Source organism: Thalassophryne amazonica, chromosome 8 (assembly GCF_902500255.1).
Source record: "Thalassophryne amazonica chromosome 8, fThaAma1.1, whole genome shotgun sequence".
Lineage (NCBI taxonomy): Eukaryota > Metazoa > Chordata > Actinopteri > Batrachoidiformes > Batrachoididae > Thalassophryne > Thalassophryne amazonica.
The window spans coordinates 41,159,290-41,173,257 of NC_047110.1; the positions used below are offsets into that span (position 1 = coordinate 41,159,290).

At 41.6% G+C, this 13,968-nt stretch overlaps 1 protein-coding gene across 1 annotated transcript in view; it reads right to left on the reverse strand.

Moving 5' to 3' along the window:
* LOC117515469 (transcriptional enhancer factor TEF-3-like) overlaps window positions 1-13,968 on the reverse strand; it is a 73,902-nt gene that overhangs the window by 31,104 nt on the left and 28,830 nt on the right. The window contains exons 2-3 of the mRNA XM_034176039.1: window positions 8,650-8,714; window positions 6,567-6,638 (exon numbers count right to left, since the gene is read on the reverse strand). Coding sequence (XP_034031930.1) covers window positions 6,567-6,638; window positions 8,650-8,714 — 137 coding nt within the window. The remainder of the gene's footprint in view (window positions 1-6,566; window positions 6,639-8,649; window positions 8,715-13,968) is intronic.

Below are 13,968 nucleotides of genomic sequence, written 5' to 3' on the forward strand. Positions count from 1 at the left end.
TAATGAATGAACAGTGCCAGTCAGAGGAATGGAGAGCACGTGACCTTACAGTCAAGGTTCCTTTGGGTCAAGAATTAAGTTTCACACCTAGCTTATGCCACAGATCTATGTCAAAGGCAAGTCAGACAATAGCCTTAATTATGTTAAAACTTTGCTAGCAATGAAGTCTCTACTCACCTTTGTTGATTGCTTTATTTGCAAGAATGCTTTTTGGAAAAATTAGTTTAGGAAGTCATAAATGAGAGTCAAGAGTTCAGCTGCATTGCGAAGTTAAAATTCCACTGTACACTCAAAATGGCAATGAGATAGTGCTCAAAACTTACTTTGTAAGCATTAGTACATTATATGATCAAGGCTCCCCGCTATTATGCACCTTTTTGTGTTTTATAGTTTATTTATTCTTCTCCTGACACAAACATGTCACAGCAACCCCATCTATAGCCAGCAAGACCTGATAAACATTGGATTTCGGGCGAAAATGGAAATTACTACTGTCTTTTCATGGACCCACAATATTCCACTGAAGATAGCGAGACCGCCGGGAACCCCATGGTTGGTTATGGGGCCTAGCAGGCGCCAGAGGAAGCATAGGGAGAAGAAGCAGAAGCGTGGCTGCCGGGCAGGCCTGCTAGCCCAGCTAAGAACCCAACCGCACAGACCTCCACTACCATCGATCTTCCTCACAAATGCCAGATCCCTTGCAAACAAGATGGATGAGCTGGAGTCACAGATCGCCTACAACTGGCACATCTGTGATTGTTGTCTGCTGATTGTTAGCAAATCCTGGCTGTGCCCGCATATCCTCACGCCACAGTGGAGCTAGCAGGCCGCACCATTCACCACTATGACCTGGCCGAAGCTTCCAGCAAGAGCATAGGAGGGGGACTCTGTGTTTACGTGCTTGAGGACTGGTGCTTGGACAGCAGAGTTATTGACATCCACTGCTCATCAAACCAAGAGGCCATGTCTGTCCAGTGCCGACTCTTCTACCTGCCACAGGAGCCAATGGAAGCCATTGTGACCGCTGTTTACATACCCCCCGATGCTAACGTTAGCATGGCACTCGGCCTGCTTCAGATCATGGTACTAAGCAACAGAGGGCTCATCAGGATGGCGTGCACATCATTGCTGGGGACTTCAATAAAGTATGCCTCAAGACTGTTCTCCCCCAAATTCCACCAGCATGTCAAGTGTGCAACTAGGGGAGAAAACACAATTGATCATGTTTACTCTAACATAAAGCATGCCTACAGAGCTACTCCCTCCCCTACCTCGGACAATCAGACCACCTTTCTCTGCTCCTCTTTCCAGCATACACCCCCCTCAGGAGACAAACAAAACCAGCCACCCAGACCATCAAAGCTTGTCCTGAAAATGCCCTCACCCAGCTGCAGGACTGCTTTGCCTTCACAGAGTGGAGCATTTTTGAAGATCAGGACCTGGACACACACTCTCTTTTACATTAGGTGCTCTGTAGAAAACGTTACTGAGGACAGACGGCTCTGGGTCTTTCCAAACAGGAAGGCCTGGATGACAAAGGAAGTCCAGACCCTGATCAAAGCCTTCAGGATGGGAGACAGAGCTCTTACAGCACCGAAAGAGCTGACCTGAGGAGGGGTATCAAACAGGAGGATCATTGGACATCACTGGAGACCCCTCACACACTGCCTACCAGAAGACCTTACAAGTCAACAAAGTCCTACACCACCAGCAGGCTGACAAACAGCTTCTTCCCCTGGGCCATACTGCAAACACACACACACACACACACACACACACACACACACACACACACACACACACACACACACACACACACACACACACAAACCTACTCTCAAACCCCCCCCCCCAAGACAACAATCAACCCAATCTACCTTGTTCGGCCTTCGGCCTCACTCAGTGTTTAGTATTATCCAATAATTGTGCTATACTGTAAAGTGATATACCCCTTGTCTTTGAATCCACTCCATCAGCAGTTTCCAAACCACAGAGGACTACCAACACTTGTTGCCCAGCCCTAATGGGCAAGGCCACAGAGTGCATTCTTCTTCTCAGAACTGGGTAACACAAGGGCATAGCTGAAATATGGGTGGGGGGGGGGGGGGAGTACAGATACATATGGTGACGTTCTCAGTTACACCAAAGACACATTTAAAAAGGCCTGTCAAAGTGGTTGACCCTGTGACTGATGCTGGCCCTGCCAGCTGAACCCTCATGGCAAACATCCAAGGTGAGGGAGAATTCTGTTGGATAAGAATGCCAAATGTAAACTGAGAAAGTATTGAAAGGGCAGGGATATTTAAGTTCTTATCCAAATGCACAAGAAAGTTTTTATTGAGATTTATACCAAATGTAATATACAGAGGGAAAACTGCAGATTTTTGTTTCCAGACAATTGTGTTAGAATATTAAGAAATCTTCAACCAAATGCCATATAAATGTTGCATCAGTCAGAGTAAAACAATTCATGTAAAAAAATGTTTTCATACATTACACTACACTTAACAGATAGATAGATAGATAGATAGATAGATAGATAGATAGATAGATAGATAGATAGATAGATAGATAGATAGATAGATAGATAGATAGATAGATAGATAGATAGATAGATAGATAGATAGATAGATAGATAGATAGATAGATAGGCAGGCAGGCAGGCAGGCAGGCAGGCAGGCAGGCAGGCAGGCAGGCAGGCAGGCAGGCAGGCAGGCAGGCTCAAGTTCATGTCTGTCTTCTTGTGAGTTGGCCTACTCCTCCCAGGTCTCTGCTGATTTCTACCAAACTTGGTATGACAGTGAAGGGTGGCTCTGAAACCGCTGGTAAAAACTTAATTTGGGCAAAAATCAAGGTCAAGGATTTGATTTTCAACCCGAATTGGACTAAATGTCAGACACACTTAGTAGGTATATTCCTGAGAGTCAAGGTCATGATGGTCCAAAGTCAAATTGCCATAGCCGTTACTGTCTTCATGCCCACAGGTTCTATTACCTAGCACTTCTGAGGAAGTTGACACATCATAGACAGGGCGCTATCATCCAACTGGCGCAAACAGACACACAGTGCGACATACATGTAGCTTCCACCTGATGCGCTTGTCATCATTATGCCAAGGGCTCGTGCCCTCTAACTCATGATACCACTCTCATTATGAGGTGGTCAGATGCAGAGCTGCTGCACTAAGTGTTTACACAGTAGACCACCAAATGGTGTATTAGTATTATGGTATGGGGGTTATGGCGAAGAAGGAAGGAGAAACACTTACATATTTTATATTTTATGCTATCTCTCTCTCTCTCTTATGCTATCTCTGTATCTCTCTCATGCCCATACAAACAAATCTATGCTTTTACAGTATGTAAAACACATGACAAATGACAATATCAACATGCAGCCATGTTCAAAGCTGCTGCACCTCACTGATGTGCATATTTGGTGTCAGTGTCTATGATGTGAGATTGCAAAATGAAGAGATGTTGTTTGTTTCAGAACAAAACATGAGCTATCCCACACCAGCAGACATGGACACCATTATATGCTGTAAATACACAATGAAGGTGAAGTCAAAATGACCATTAAATAAAATAAACTAAGCACTGAGAAAATCTACAGAATCTCACCTTACTTTAGTGGCTTTAGTGGCCACACTGTCTGCCGGTCTGCTGTGAGAGATTTGGCCCTAATCTCTCATGCCCCTGCCTAATGAAACACAGTAAATCTGACCCCTTTGCATCCAGTGCCAGTCATTGCACAGGTATTGCTTAAATTGCAATGTGCATTTGGATATGCCCCAGATGGATTTCTGCCCACTGCACAACGTGTTTCTGCATCTGACATCAAGATAGGGTCCACAGTTATGCAAAAAGACTACATTTGATGTGGGCTGTATTGAGGTATTCCACACATTGCACATGATGTGTGTGCATGTGTCTGTGTGTGTGTTGGGGTCTTTTAATAATACGAGGTAAAATCAAAGCACTGAATTGCTTGTTACATGCATCACAGAGGTCTTGAGTTAAAACGGATAAATAAAGTTGACCAATACAGTACATTACACATTACACAGTGCACAATGGTGCATGCAATTAGTGCACTTGACTCACAAACAGAATATATTTGGTTCCATGACAACCATGACCCATGTACAGCTGAAATTGCATCAGAAAGGTCAAATTGATGTGGGTTCCCAAGCTAAACCTCCTGTGGTGTTGACTCCAAGCAAAATGGAAGAAACCTCTGAATGGTTTCACCAGAGGAGCCATAATGTTATTTCCTAGTTTCTTTCTGATAGCAGTGTCCTCGACATTGACTTTTACTGAAATCAAACCAGACTGCAGGAGCTTGGTTGTTGTACTTGGCTGAGCTTTTGGAAGAAATACCACTTCTGGAAAGGTTGATACTGTGGCATATTTCCTACATTTGGAGAGAATAGCTGTCACTGTGGGTCTTCCATGAACAGAAACAGTTTTATAAATCTTGGCAGACCAGTGGATGTCAATTATCTTCTTCCTTATTTCTTAGGCCCCTTTCATACTGGCCATACATAGAGTTGCCTTGTGCTGTGTATCAAGTAAGCTGGAATGGGTGCATTAAGTTGCATGCAAGAAAAAAAACCTTGCGCGCGGGGGGGTGAAGTTTGGCTCCATGACGTTGTGTTTACAGACTGCCTGGACATGCAGATAGATTTGATACATATATGCCTGGACATGCAGATAGATTTGATACATATGGAAAACATCGGAAAACACTATTTTCTGGACTTAATGGACTTTATTTAACGTGCCGCATTCGTGAGAGAAGTTGAGGTGGTGAAAGAAAGCTGCAGCTGGTGAACGTGCACGCAATCCGTCCATGAGGAGTGGACGTGGACATGTCCTCTTGCTGGCGATCTGTCCATCAAGAGTTAATAAACATTGAAGCTTGGCCGGCGTGCCTCTTCTCTTCCGTGGTTTTGAAGCTTCACTGCCAGCAAAGTTGAGCGGGATGAATAAAATCTAGCAATGCAGGTATGTACTGATAAAAACTGAAAAAAGGTTGTGTACAATTGCGGAGGCTATACAGTAGCGGAGTGTTGCATAGACTTGCATGGAACACTGCGTCTGTGCTCTACGTCACAAGTGTAAACTTGTTTAAATTTTTGCATCCATTTCATGGACCCCTTTGTGTCTCTCAGCGTATTGGCATGTAGGGCTGCATAAACTTGGCGTAGTCGGTACGCAGCATTACACAACTCTAAGTTGGCCCAGTGTCAAAGGGGCTTTAGTGTATTATTGAATTGCACACTTTAGTCCACTTCACAATGCTGAAACAGTTCTATTTCAAAAATGACTGAACGGGATTGACAGTAAGCATTCTCTGTGTTAGCCAGTTAGCCAAACATTTTGGTACATTTATAGATTACATACAGTAATTTAAGGGCAGATATTTTTTCAGCAGGCTTAGTTGGTACTGGACAGCCTTTTCTGCTTCTACAATAATCATTATCATTATTCTAATAAACAAACAAACAAATAAAAAAACAATATTTTGTGTTTATTGAAGTTAATTTTGGTTCATGCTTGATATTCAGATTAAATTTGAATAGCTGAAAAAAAAACTACTATAATGTTGACAAAAATGAATGAAATAAATTAAAATAAAATTCTAAAATCAGCAGATAAATGCACTTTTATGGCAGTGTTGTTTTGTCATAATATACATGTACAAATGTAAGTAGTAGTCAGGGCGGGGCCTTAAATGTAACCATAAACAGATGGAACAACTGCAGCAGGTGTTAAAAGTTTCAAATATAATTCAAATTCAAAATTCAAATTTATTAATTTATATAGCGCCAATTCACGACAAACTCGTCTCAAGGCGCTTCACACAACATAAAACAACAACAAAAAAACTGAATTAAAAATTTAAAACACAATAAAAAGATGACCATAAAAGAATACAAGAATAAAAACACATCATAACACTAATGATAAAACAGGGAAAACAAATGAGTCTTTAAACGTGACTTAAAAGTCTCCACAGTATCAGACTGCCGAATGTGTGCCGGGAGATCGTTCCATAGAGCTGGAGCACGGTAGGAGAAAGCTCTGTGACCGGCAGACTTTTTATTCACCCTGGGAACACACAGAAGTCCTGCACCCTGAGAACACAGGGCCCGAGCTGGTACATAGGGGCTTACCAGGTCAGCCAGATAGGGAGGTGCAAGTCCATGAACAATTTTATAAACTAATAACAGTACTTTAAAATCCGATCTTGCAGCAACTGGAAGCCAGTGCAGGGACGCCAAAATGGGCGTAATGTGGTCAAACTTTCTGCTTTGTGTCAAAAGTCTGGCAGCAGCATTTTGAACCAGTTGAAGACCCCTAATCCTGGACTGCGGTAAGCCAGAAAATAGAGCATTACAATAGTCCAATCTAGAAGAGACAAATGCATGAATCAAAGTCTCAGCATCAGCCATAGACAGGATGGGACGAATCTTCGCTATATTTCGCAAATGGAAGAAAGCAGTCACTTTTACTACACACAATTAATGTATATGAAGAAGCAGATATAAGTTGACTCACGTAGCGTACCTTCAGCTTCACCTGGATCTCCCTGGCTTTCCGTCGAGCGAGAACCTGGATATGACTGGACACCTGATGAGCACAGACATACACAACACAGCCAAATTAAAATATCTCACTTTAGTTACTCAAAAGAGGCCAGAGCTTCAGGTCAATTTGACACTTTTACATGCAAAGCATCCAAAAATGAATTAAATTAATATTCAGTCAGCAACTTTCAACTGAGGTATGTACAAACAGTAATTCTCTCCTCTTTCTAAATTTTAACAATATGCAAATACAACAATACAGCAGGAACCCAACCCTTCCCAAACAAAAGGGGCAAAATATTGCATGACGTTGATAATACATCATACACGCAACTTCAACCTAGCCCACTGACAATGCCACCAAAAAGTCCAGCAAAGTGTCCATGAGCCAAAGGAACTAAAATCATTCCTGGATTTAGACCAACAGTAAATCAGCTGCAGAGAAAATCATTTTTGGTTTAAGACATTTCTACAAAGTAGAGTCACATCATTGTTTAACTAGTATCAAATAAATTATTAGTACCTTTAAATTTTAACAAAGAGAATAACAATTACCATCTGTGTCAGAATAACATTAATATGAATAATATAAATTATTATTATTATTATTATTATTATTAATTATTAATAATATTTATAATAATTATTATTATTATTATTATTAATTAGCAGGGGTGGTGGCCAAGTGGTTAATGTGCTTTGTTTCAGTGCAGAAGGTTCCGGGTTCAAATCCCACCCCTGCCACATTTCTCCATGTAATGTGGAGTTGTGTCAGGAAGGGCATTTGGCGTAAAACCTGTGCCAATTCAACATGCAGATCCACCTTGGATTTGCTGTGGCGACCCCAAGTGCAAACAAGGGAGCAGCTGAAGGGACTTACTATTATTATTATTATTAATTATTATCATTGATTAATTAATTAATAGTATAATTAATAATATTAATATAAAGGTATACAATTAGGGAATAACCCTGTTGTGTCTGATGATTTGCGGACGTTCATGCCGGATTATGGTCACAAATATCCGTTTTACAAGCTCCGCTAACGCATCACCGGTAAAAAGGAGCTCAATTTGCCACCGTATAACCTGCATGAATGTCCGCAAATCATCAGACACAAGGGGGTTATTCTCATTCTAATCCTATTCCATCGTTTGTACATTTTTATTTCTGTAGGTAATTCGGTCAGCAAGGCTTACCGTTGAGGCAGCGTTGCTCCAATAGCGGTCAGAGCGCAGAGTAATCCATCAAATGTGAAAATCCATCAAATGTGAAACGGTAATTCTGTATCAGAATCCACATCAATACTTTCGTATGGTAGCTTAAATTCACCCATTTTGGCATCGTTGTCGGTACACGACTTTCTCTCACTCTCAGCTTACAGCGCCATTATTGACATCTGTGTAGCAGCGCACAGCTGGTCACGGCGCGGAGTAATACATTAAATGTGAAATGGTCAAATATTTTGCGAACGTACACCCGATATTATACGGTCTGAAATCTCACACGATTAATCAATCAGATTTGTGGAAAAAATGTAATTGGATTAGAATGCAGAGTACTAAATCAATTTAATGCTGTTTAGCCAGCAGGTGTCTCTCTATTACTTCTACTGGGTTCATTATCCATGTCTGATGCCCACTGCCCTCCCTTCTCCCCTCATGTCATCCCCACAGTAACGGCTGCCAGATGACTTAGCAGGAACTCTTTCTCTCCCCATCCATCAGTGCCCATACATTAGCCTTTCCATATCAGATACCACAGCCAGGATAGGGTTCCAAATCCCTTTCCATCCTGTCTTGGTCTCCCATCTTGATCACCATATTCCCCCAGCCTCTTTCCCCTTCTAACAAGCATCAAATCCATGAGGTGGTGAGCAAGCAACACCGAAATAGGACTCTAGAACATCTATGAATCAATCATCATCTCCACCCACAAAAAATACCAAGAGAAGAGGCATACCCAGAGTGCTGGGACATCATTCAGCCCAAGAAGAGTTTTTGAAAAGGTTCAAATGTAAGTACGGCTACAAGCAGCCTTGGCAAAGAACGCACCTGCTTCCTTGTCCGCGTCTTCCCTGTGCGAAGTTTGATGTAACGTGCAATCAGCTCATTTCTTCCTAAAAGCAACGACAAAAGACAAATTTTACATCTTACACTGAAGTTCATGTTGCAATTGTTATTCAAATTTAAACAACCACGGTGACATCTAAATTGACTAAACATGCAAAACAACAGAATACAAGAAAAAAGAAATAAGAACATGTTACCACAAAGTGTCCATAAAGAATGTTCCCTTTATTTTTACAATTACTTTCTCCAAATGTTATTGCAAAAAGAAAACAACCACACAGTTAAAGTTTTGTCAAGGCCAAAACTGGATGAGGCCTGTAAATGAGGAATATGTTCCTGGTATGGAGGAGTTAAAAGTTTAACAAATGCTAACTACGAATTCCTTGTCCATGGGCCAGTTATGGATGTGTGAGGGATGATAATAATGTGTGAGAATTTTCAGATACAAATGCACTCTGACACATAATGCTAATCTCACCAGAAATGTAATGTAATTAATCCGTAAATTTATTTCAACTAGTCAAAATTCAGTTTATGATAATGATGTGAGAACCTTTGTGGTTTGACTCATCATATACACTAAAAGCTCATTTAAGATAACTGTAATTCAAGTCAAGCCAAAGTGACAATTTTAAACATGCAAATTAAAATTCTGACCAGTCAGAGCTGTTGGTCATGTCATGACAGCAATGCAATGCCTGTAATGCATTCCGGTCACCTTGGATTGGCAAGGAAACTGAATGTTAACAGCTTACTGTTGGCGGGGGTAGCAGAAATGCCACAATCAGGAAGGCCATGATAATCAATGAATTACTATTAAATCAGATCTTTTCTCCACAGAAACTAAATGTGTACACAATCTGTGTACACAAAATGATTTTAGCAACAGGCTAGCAATAGTTCAGATATGTGATTATGCACATTTTAAATCTACGAACTATATTTTGATTAGTCAGAGTGAAACGTGAAGACGTCTGGTTGAGCTAAAATGCCATTTGTCAGAAGATACCTTTAGAAATTTGATCGGCAATAAACATTAGAGATGGTTCCTGTTTTGATTTGACAAGTCATAACTACATTTTCACACTTTAATTACATTTATTAAACTATGCTTAGATGTCTAACAAATCCTTTAGTGATATCTTAAACTGGGAGGGGATGTAATACACCTATGATTTATCTTTTGGCTACTCAAAACTGCAATGAAGACGGGTTGAATCACGATTGTGAGTAATCATAATATAAATGTATATCTGAAATTCATATAATCACAGCAAAATGGATGATATCTCATCTTAAAATCTCCATACAAGTCAACGGGACATTCGTGGAAGTCAACATGTGATACTGCAAATTCCAAAACTGACTAACTGCAGTGAGAATCCTGTCACCCATGTTCACTTTTCCATATCCAACAGCTGTAAAAAAAATCTGAAAGTGGGTGCACAAAGAAGAATTTGTGTACATGCACATATAGCTTAGTGCACAAACATGCACAGCCAGGAAAGGTCAACCACATCAAGTCTGTCAACGCTGAAAACTATGTATTATTAATTGTATACATCTGATGCTGTGAGAGTGTGTGTCAAAGTGAGCCTGCACCCCTGAGTGCGCACAGAGCTCATATCTTTGCAGTAAGTGCATATCAGTGCCCTGGAACCACTGACAGACAGGTTACATTGGCATAGCAGGTGGAGGCCACGGCCATGCGATCCCCAGACCAGACTTGGGACAGACACGGCACAGGCAAGTGACCAAAGGGGGCCCAGTGTAGTAAGGCCGCCAGGCAGCTGGTTCGTGTGTCAATGTTTATGGAATATGCCTTTACGCCTGCAGTAAATCTTGGGCTTGTTCCATCCATCCAGATTCTCCAGTTACAGTGCACATCAATAACCATGTGGGCCTATTCTCTCAACCAAAACCTCCAGGGAAAAACATACAAATAGCAACAGTTATATGAAAAACATTTTCTAACACCAATCCAGAAAGATGGAACACACCACAGTTGTAAAACAGAGAAATGGGAGCAAACACACACACACACACACACAAATCTTTGAAGAGTGAATCATACAACTGTTGCAGAGGTAATCTCCCATAAACCTCCCCAGATGGACATACCAGCACACATGCAGAGTGAGAGTTTACTCATCGTTGCATCACCTCTTAAACACAATCAGTTTTGTCTTGGCACCACATCTCCATGAAAATTAACACACAGATCAGTCACAACTTGCAACCGGGTTCAAACCCGTCAGATTTTCCTTGCATAGTGATGGCAGGGTCAGACCTCGCAACGTTTAATGACCCGACCAATCAAGTTACACCAAATGGTGACGACGAAACATAAGACCTGGCTGAACCACCATCAGTGCTTTTGTCAGCCAGTAAAAACTATCAGATTTTGTGTGAAATGAAAACACTTTCTCTCTGAAGCTCAGGTGAACTTGAAGAAGAGGGCAGCAGTTCTCTCAGTTTATTTCAATGCACATTGAAGGCTGTGAATACTTACTGTATGTACATGTGATTTCTTAGTTTGTTATTTTTTAATACATTTGCAAAAATCTAAATTAAAAAAAACTTTTTTCACATTGTCATTATGGGGGTATTGTGTGCAGAATTTTGAGGGGGAAAAAAAATGAATTTAATCCATTTTGGTATAAGGCATATCAAAATGTGGAAAAAGTGAAGCGCTGTGAATACTTTCCAGATGCACCGTATATACCATGGCAACGTTGTTAGCAAACTACCTAGAATTTACAGAGTGTGACAACAAACTGACAATGTTTCCACAAGACATTTGTCACTGTAAAGGACTGGCCATAATTTCTACAAACTCTTGAATACACAGGGAGAACATGCAAACTCCACCTCCACACAGAAAGTTTCAGTTGGGAAGTGATCCCATGACCTTCCTGCTGTGAGGCAACAGGGCTAACCACTAAGCCACCGTGTTGCCCCATAAGGGATTATGAGGACTAAACCCTTTTCCAAATGCTGTCTGCTCCAGTGTATACACAAAGCCACACACATGCAGACATAAACTGGCACACTTCAGTGCCAGTCAGGGCCCTCAATCAATCTCAGTCTTATTTCTTTCAGCACTGTAACTCCTCATCCATTTAGTGTTTATCAGAAGGTGCACTGCTGGACTCATTATTTGAGTAACTAACTACATATTTCTTTCATTCCATATGGATTAAGAAAAATATTTGCTCTCAGACTTAGTCATGAAAAGACCAACAGAAAGTCCAGTCAGCACTTGAACTCAGGCAAACTGACCTGACTTATTCACACTGCAGCAACAAGTTGCTCCTGTCCCTGGCAACTGATAGTTTGGAAACATTGCTAAATATGCAACAAGTGTTTGTAGTGTGTCCAATTTTCAAAGTAGCAGACACATTCATTCTCTCTTCTGTTGTCTTTCCACAACAGAATAAAAAAAATGAACTTTTGTTGACTTAAAAATTGACATTTTTATGCACTTTAAATGTCTGCTAATAATAACAACAACCGATTGTCAGTTCATGTGGTCTTATGCCACCGTCCACTATCCATACAACAGAGCACAGACCCCTTATTTTCTCCTTGTGGGTGGTGAGACCACATGGAGGTAACACCATGTGGCTGTGGACCCGGCCACCAGGCACTTGCCTGTGAGTTTCTTCCTCCCATCCCTGGCTCCAGGAGGCGGCCCCAGTTTGCATATTCCTTTCCATTTTTGTCTCAATCATGAAAGGTCTTCTTTGAATTGCCCTTTGCCTGTCTCCTCTCTTGGGACCAAATTGTCAAGCAAGGCCCTACCAGGAGCTAATATTCTTGTCACCTGGTTCCCAACATGGAGTCCAAGCTCACATTAGAGGGCCACCAAAGATCACAGGGGGTGCACAAGGATTTGTCTACACTGGGGTTATAAAATTTTAAAGTTTGCACATAGTGGGGTCCACACAGGCTGGGTGGGCTCAGCCTTTCTTAGGTATAAGTAGTGGGGTTCCAAAGAAAGAAAGGTTGTGAACTGCTCCTCTAAACAACACAGCTTCAAGGATCACTGGAGCCCACAAACCCCTCCATCATGATAAGGTTTTGATTCAGGGAGGGGCTGATCATCACCTGGTGATGAGTAGAGTCAGACTTTGGGGTAAGCCAAACCAACCTGTATGGTCAAAAAACTTTTTTTTTTAACATTTTCTGGGAATGATTAGTGGAGGAACCTGTCCAGGTGGCCTTTAACTCACACCTCTAACAGAACTTGATTTACATGTCAAGGGTGGTCAAGGACATGGAATCACAGTGGTCCATGTTCAAGGCCTCCATTTTTGAGGCAGCTGCTTTGAGTAGTGGCCAGATGGTTGTTGGTGCATGTTGCAACGGCGACCCAAGAAGCCATTGGTGGACACTTGTGGTGTATATATATGCAGTCCATTTACCATTTGTGGTGAGGTAAGCTGTCATGCTGAAGATGGAAGACTTTCATTTCTGGTGGGAATAGAGATCTCCTGAATCAGAGGATGGATACCAGCAGGGCTGCAGCTTCAGTGGTTGCTCAGACAAAAACTCCCACATTGTTGTTGTACCTCTAGTTTCCTCATGTATCTTGACCGTTGCTACGCTTTTGACCACCATTGTTGCGCACTGCTTTTTGTGGTTTCACCAGTGTATTTGTGATCTTACTGTGTGCAGACTTCTGACTGTTTGTGTGACTCTGTGCTTGCTCCATGGACTGGATACTTTTGCTGCCATCAGTGCCTGTATTTTCAGCCCAGTCTCACTTTTTTTTTTCATGCTCTTGTGACAAAATGAGTCAAATTTTCGTGACTGAGCTTTTTTTTAACTCACTATTCCTAACCCTACTCCCACCCCAACCCTAACCTTAATCATAACCTAATCTTACTCCTTCCCCAACCTAACCATAACCACCCCTGACCCCCCCGCTTCACTTTTAATTTCGTGCAGCCATCACGGAATGAATGAGAATGGATTCATGCTGCCATGACAAAAATGAGGCGCTTTTCGTCACAATATCACGAACCAATAGATTAATGTATATCTTGTGCTGCTGAAGCACGACTTGCCGTGAGACCAGGTTGGTATTTTTGACCTTGACTTTTTTGTATATAAACACCTTGTACAATCTCCAGAGTGTCTGCTCTGTCTACTGAGCTCTGACAGCATCAAAAGAAGTGAGCTGAGGTGGTTCAGGCATCTATGTGATGTGATGATACTTCTCTATCATATCCCTAGGGAGGTATTCCAGGCACATCCAACCAGGAGGAGGCTCCAGGGAAGACCTCTGTCCAAGGT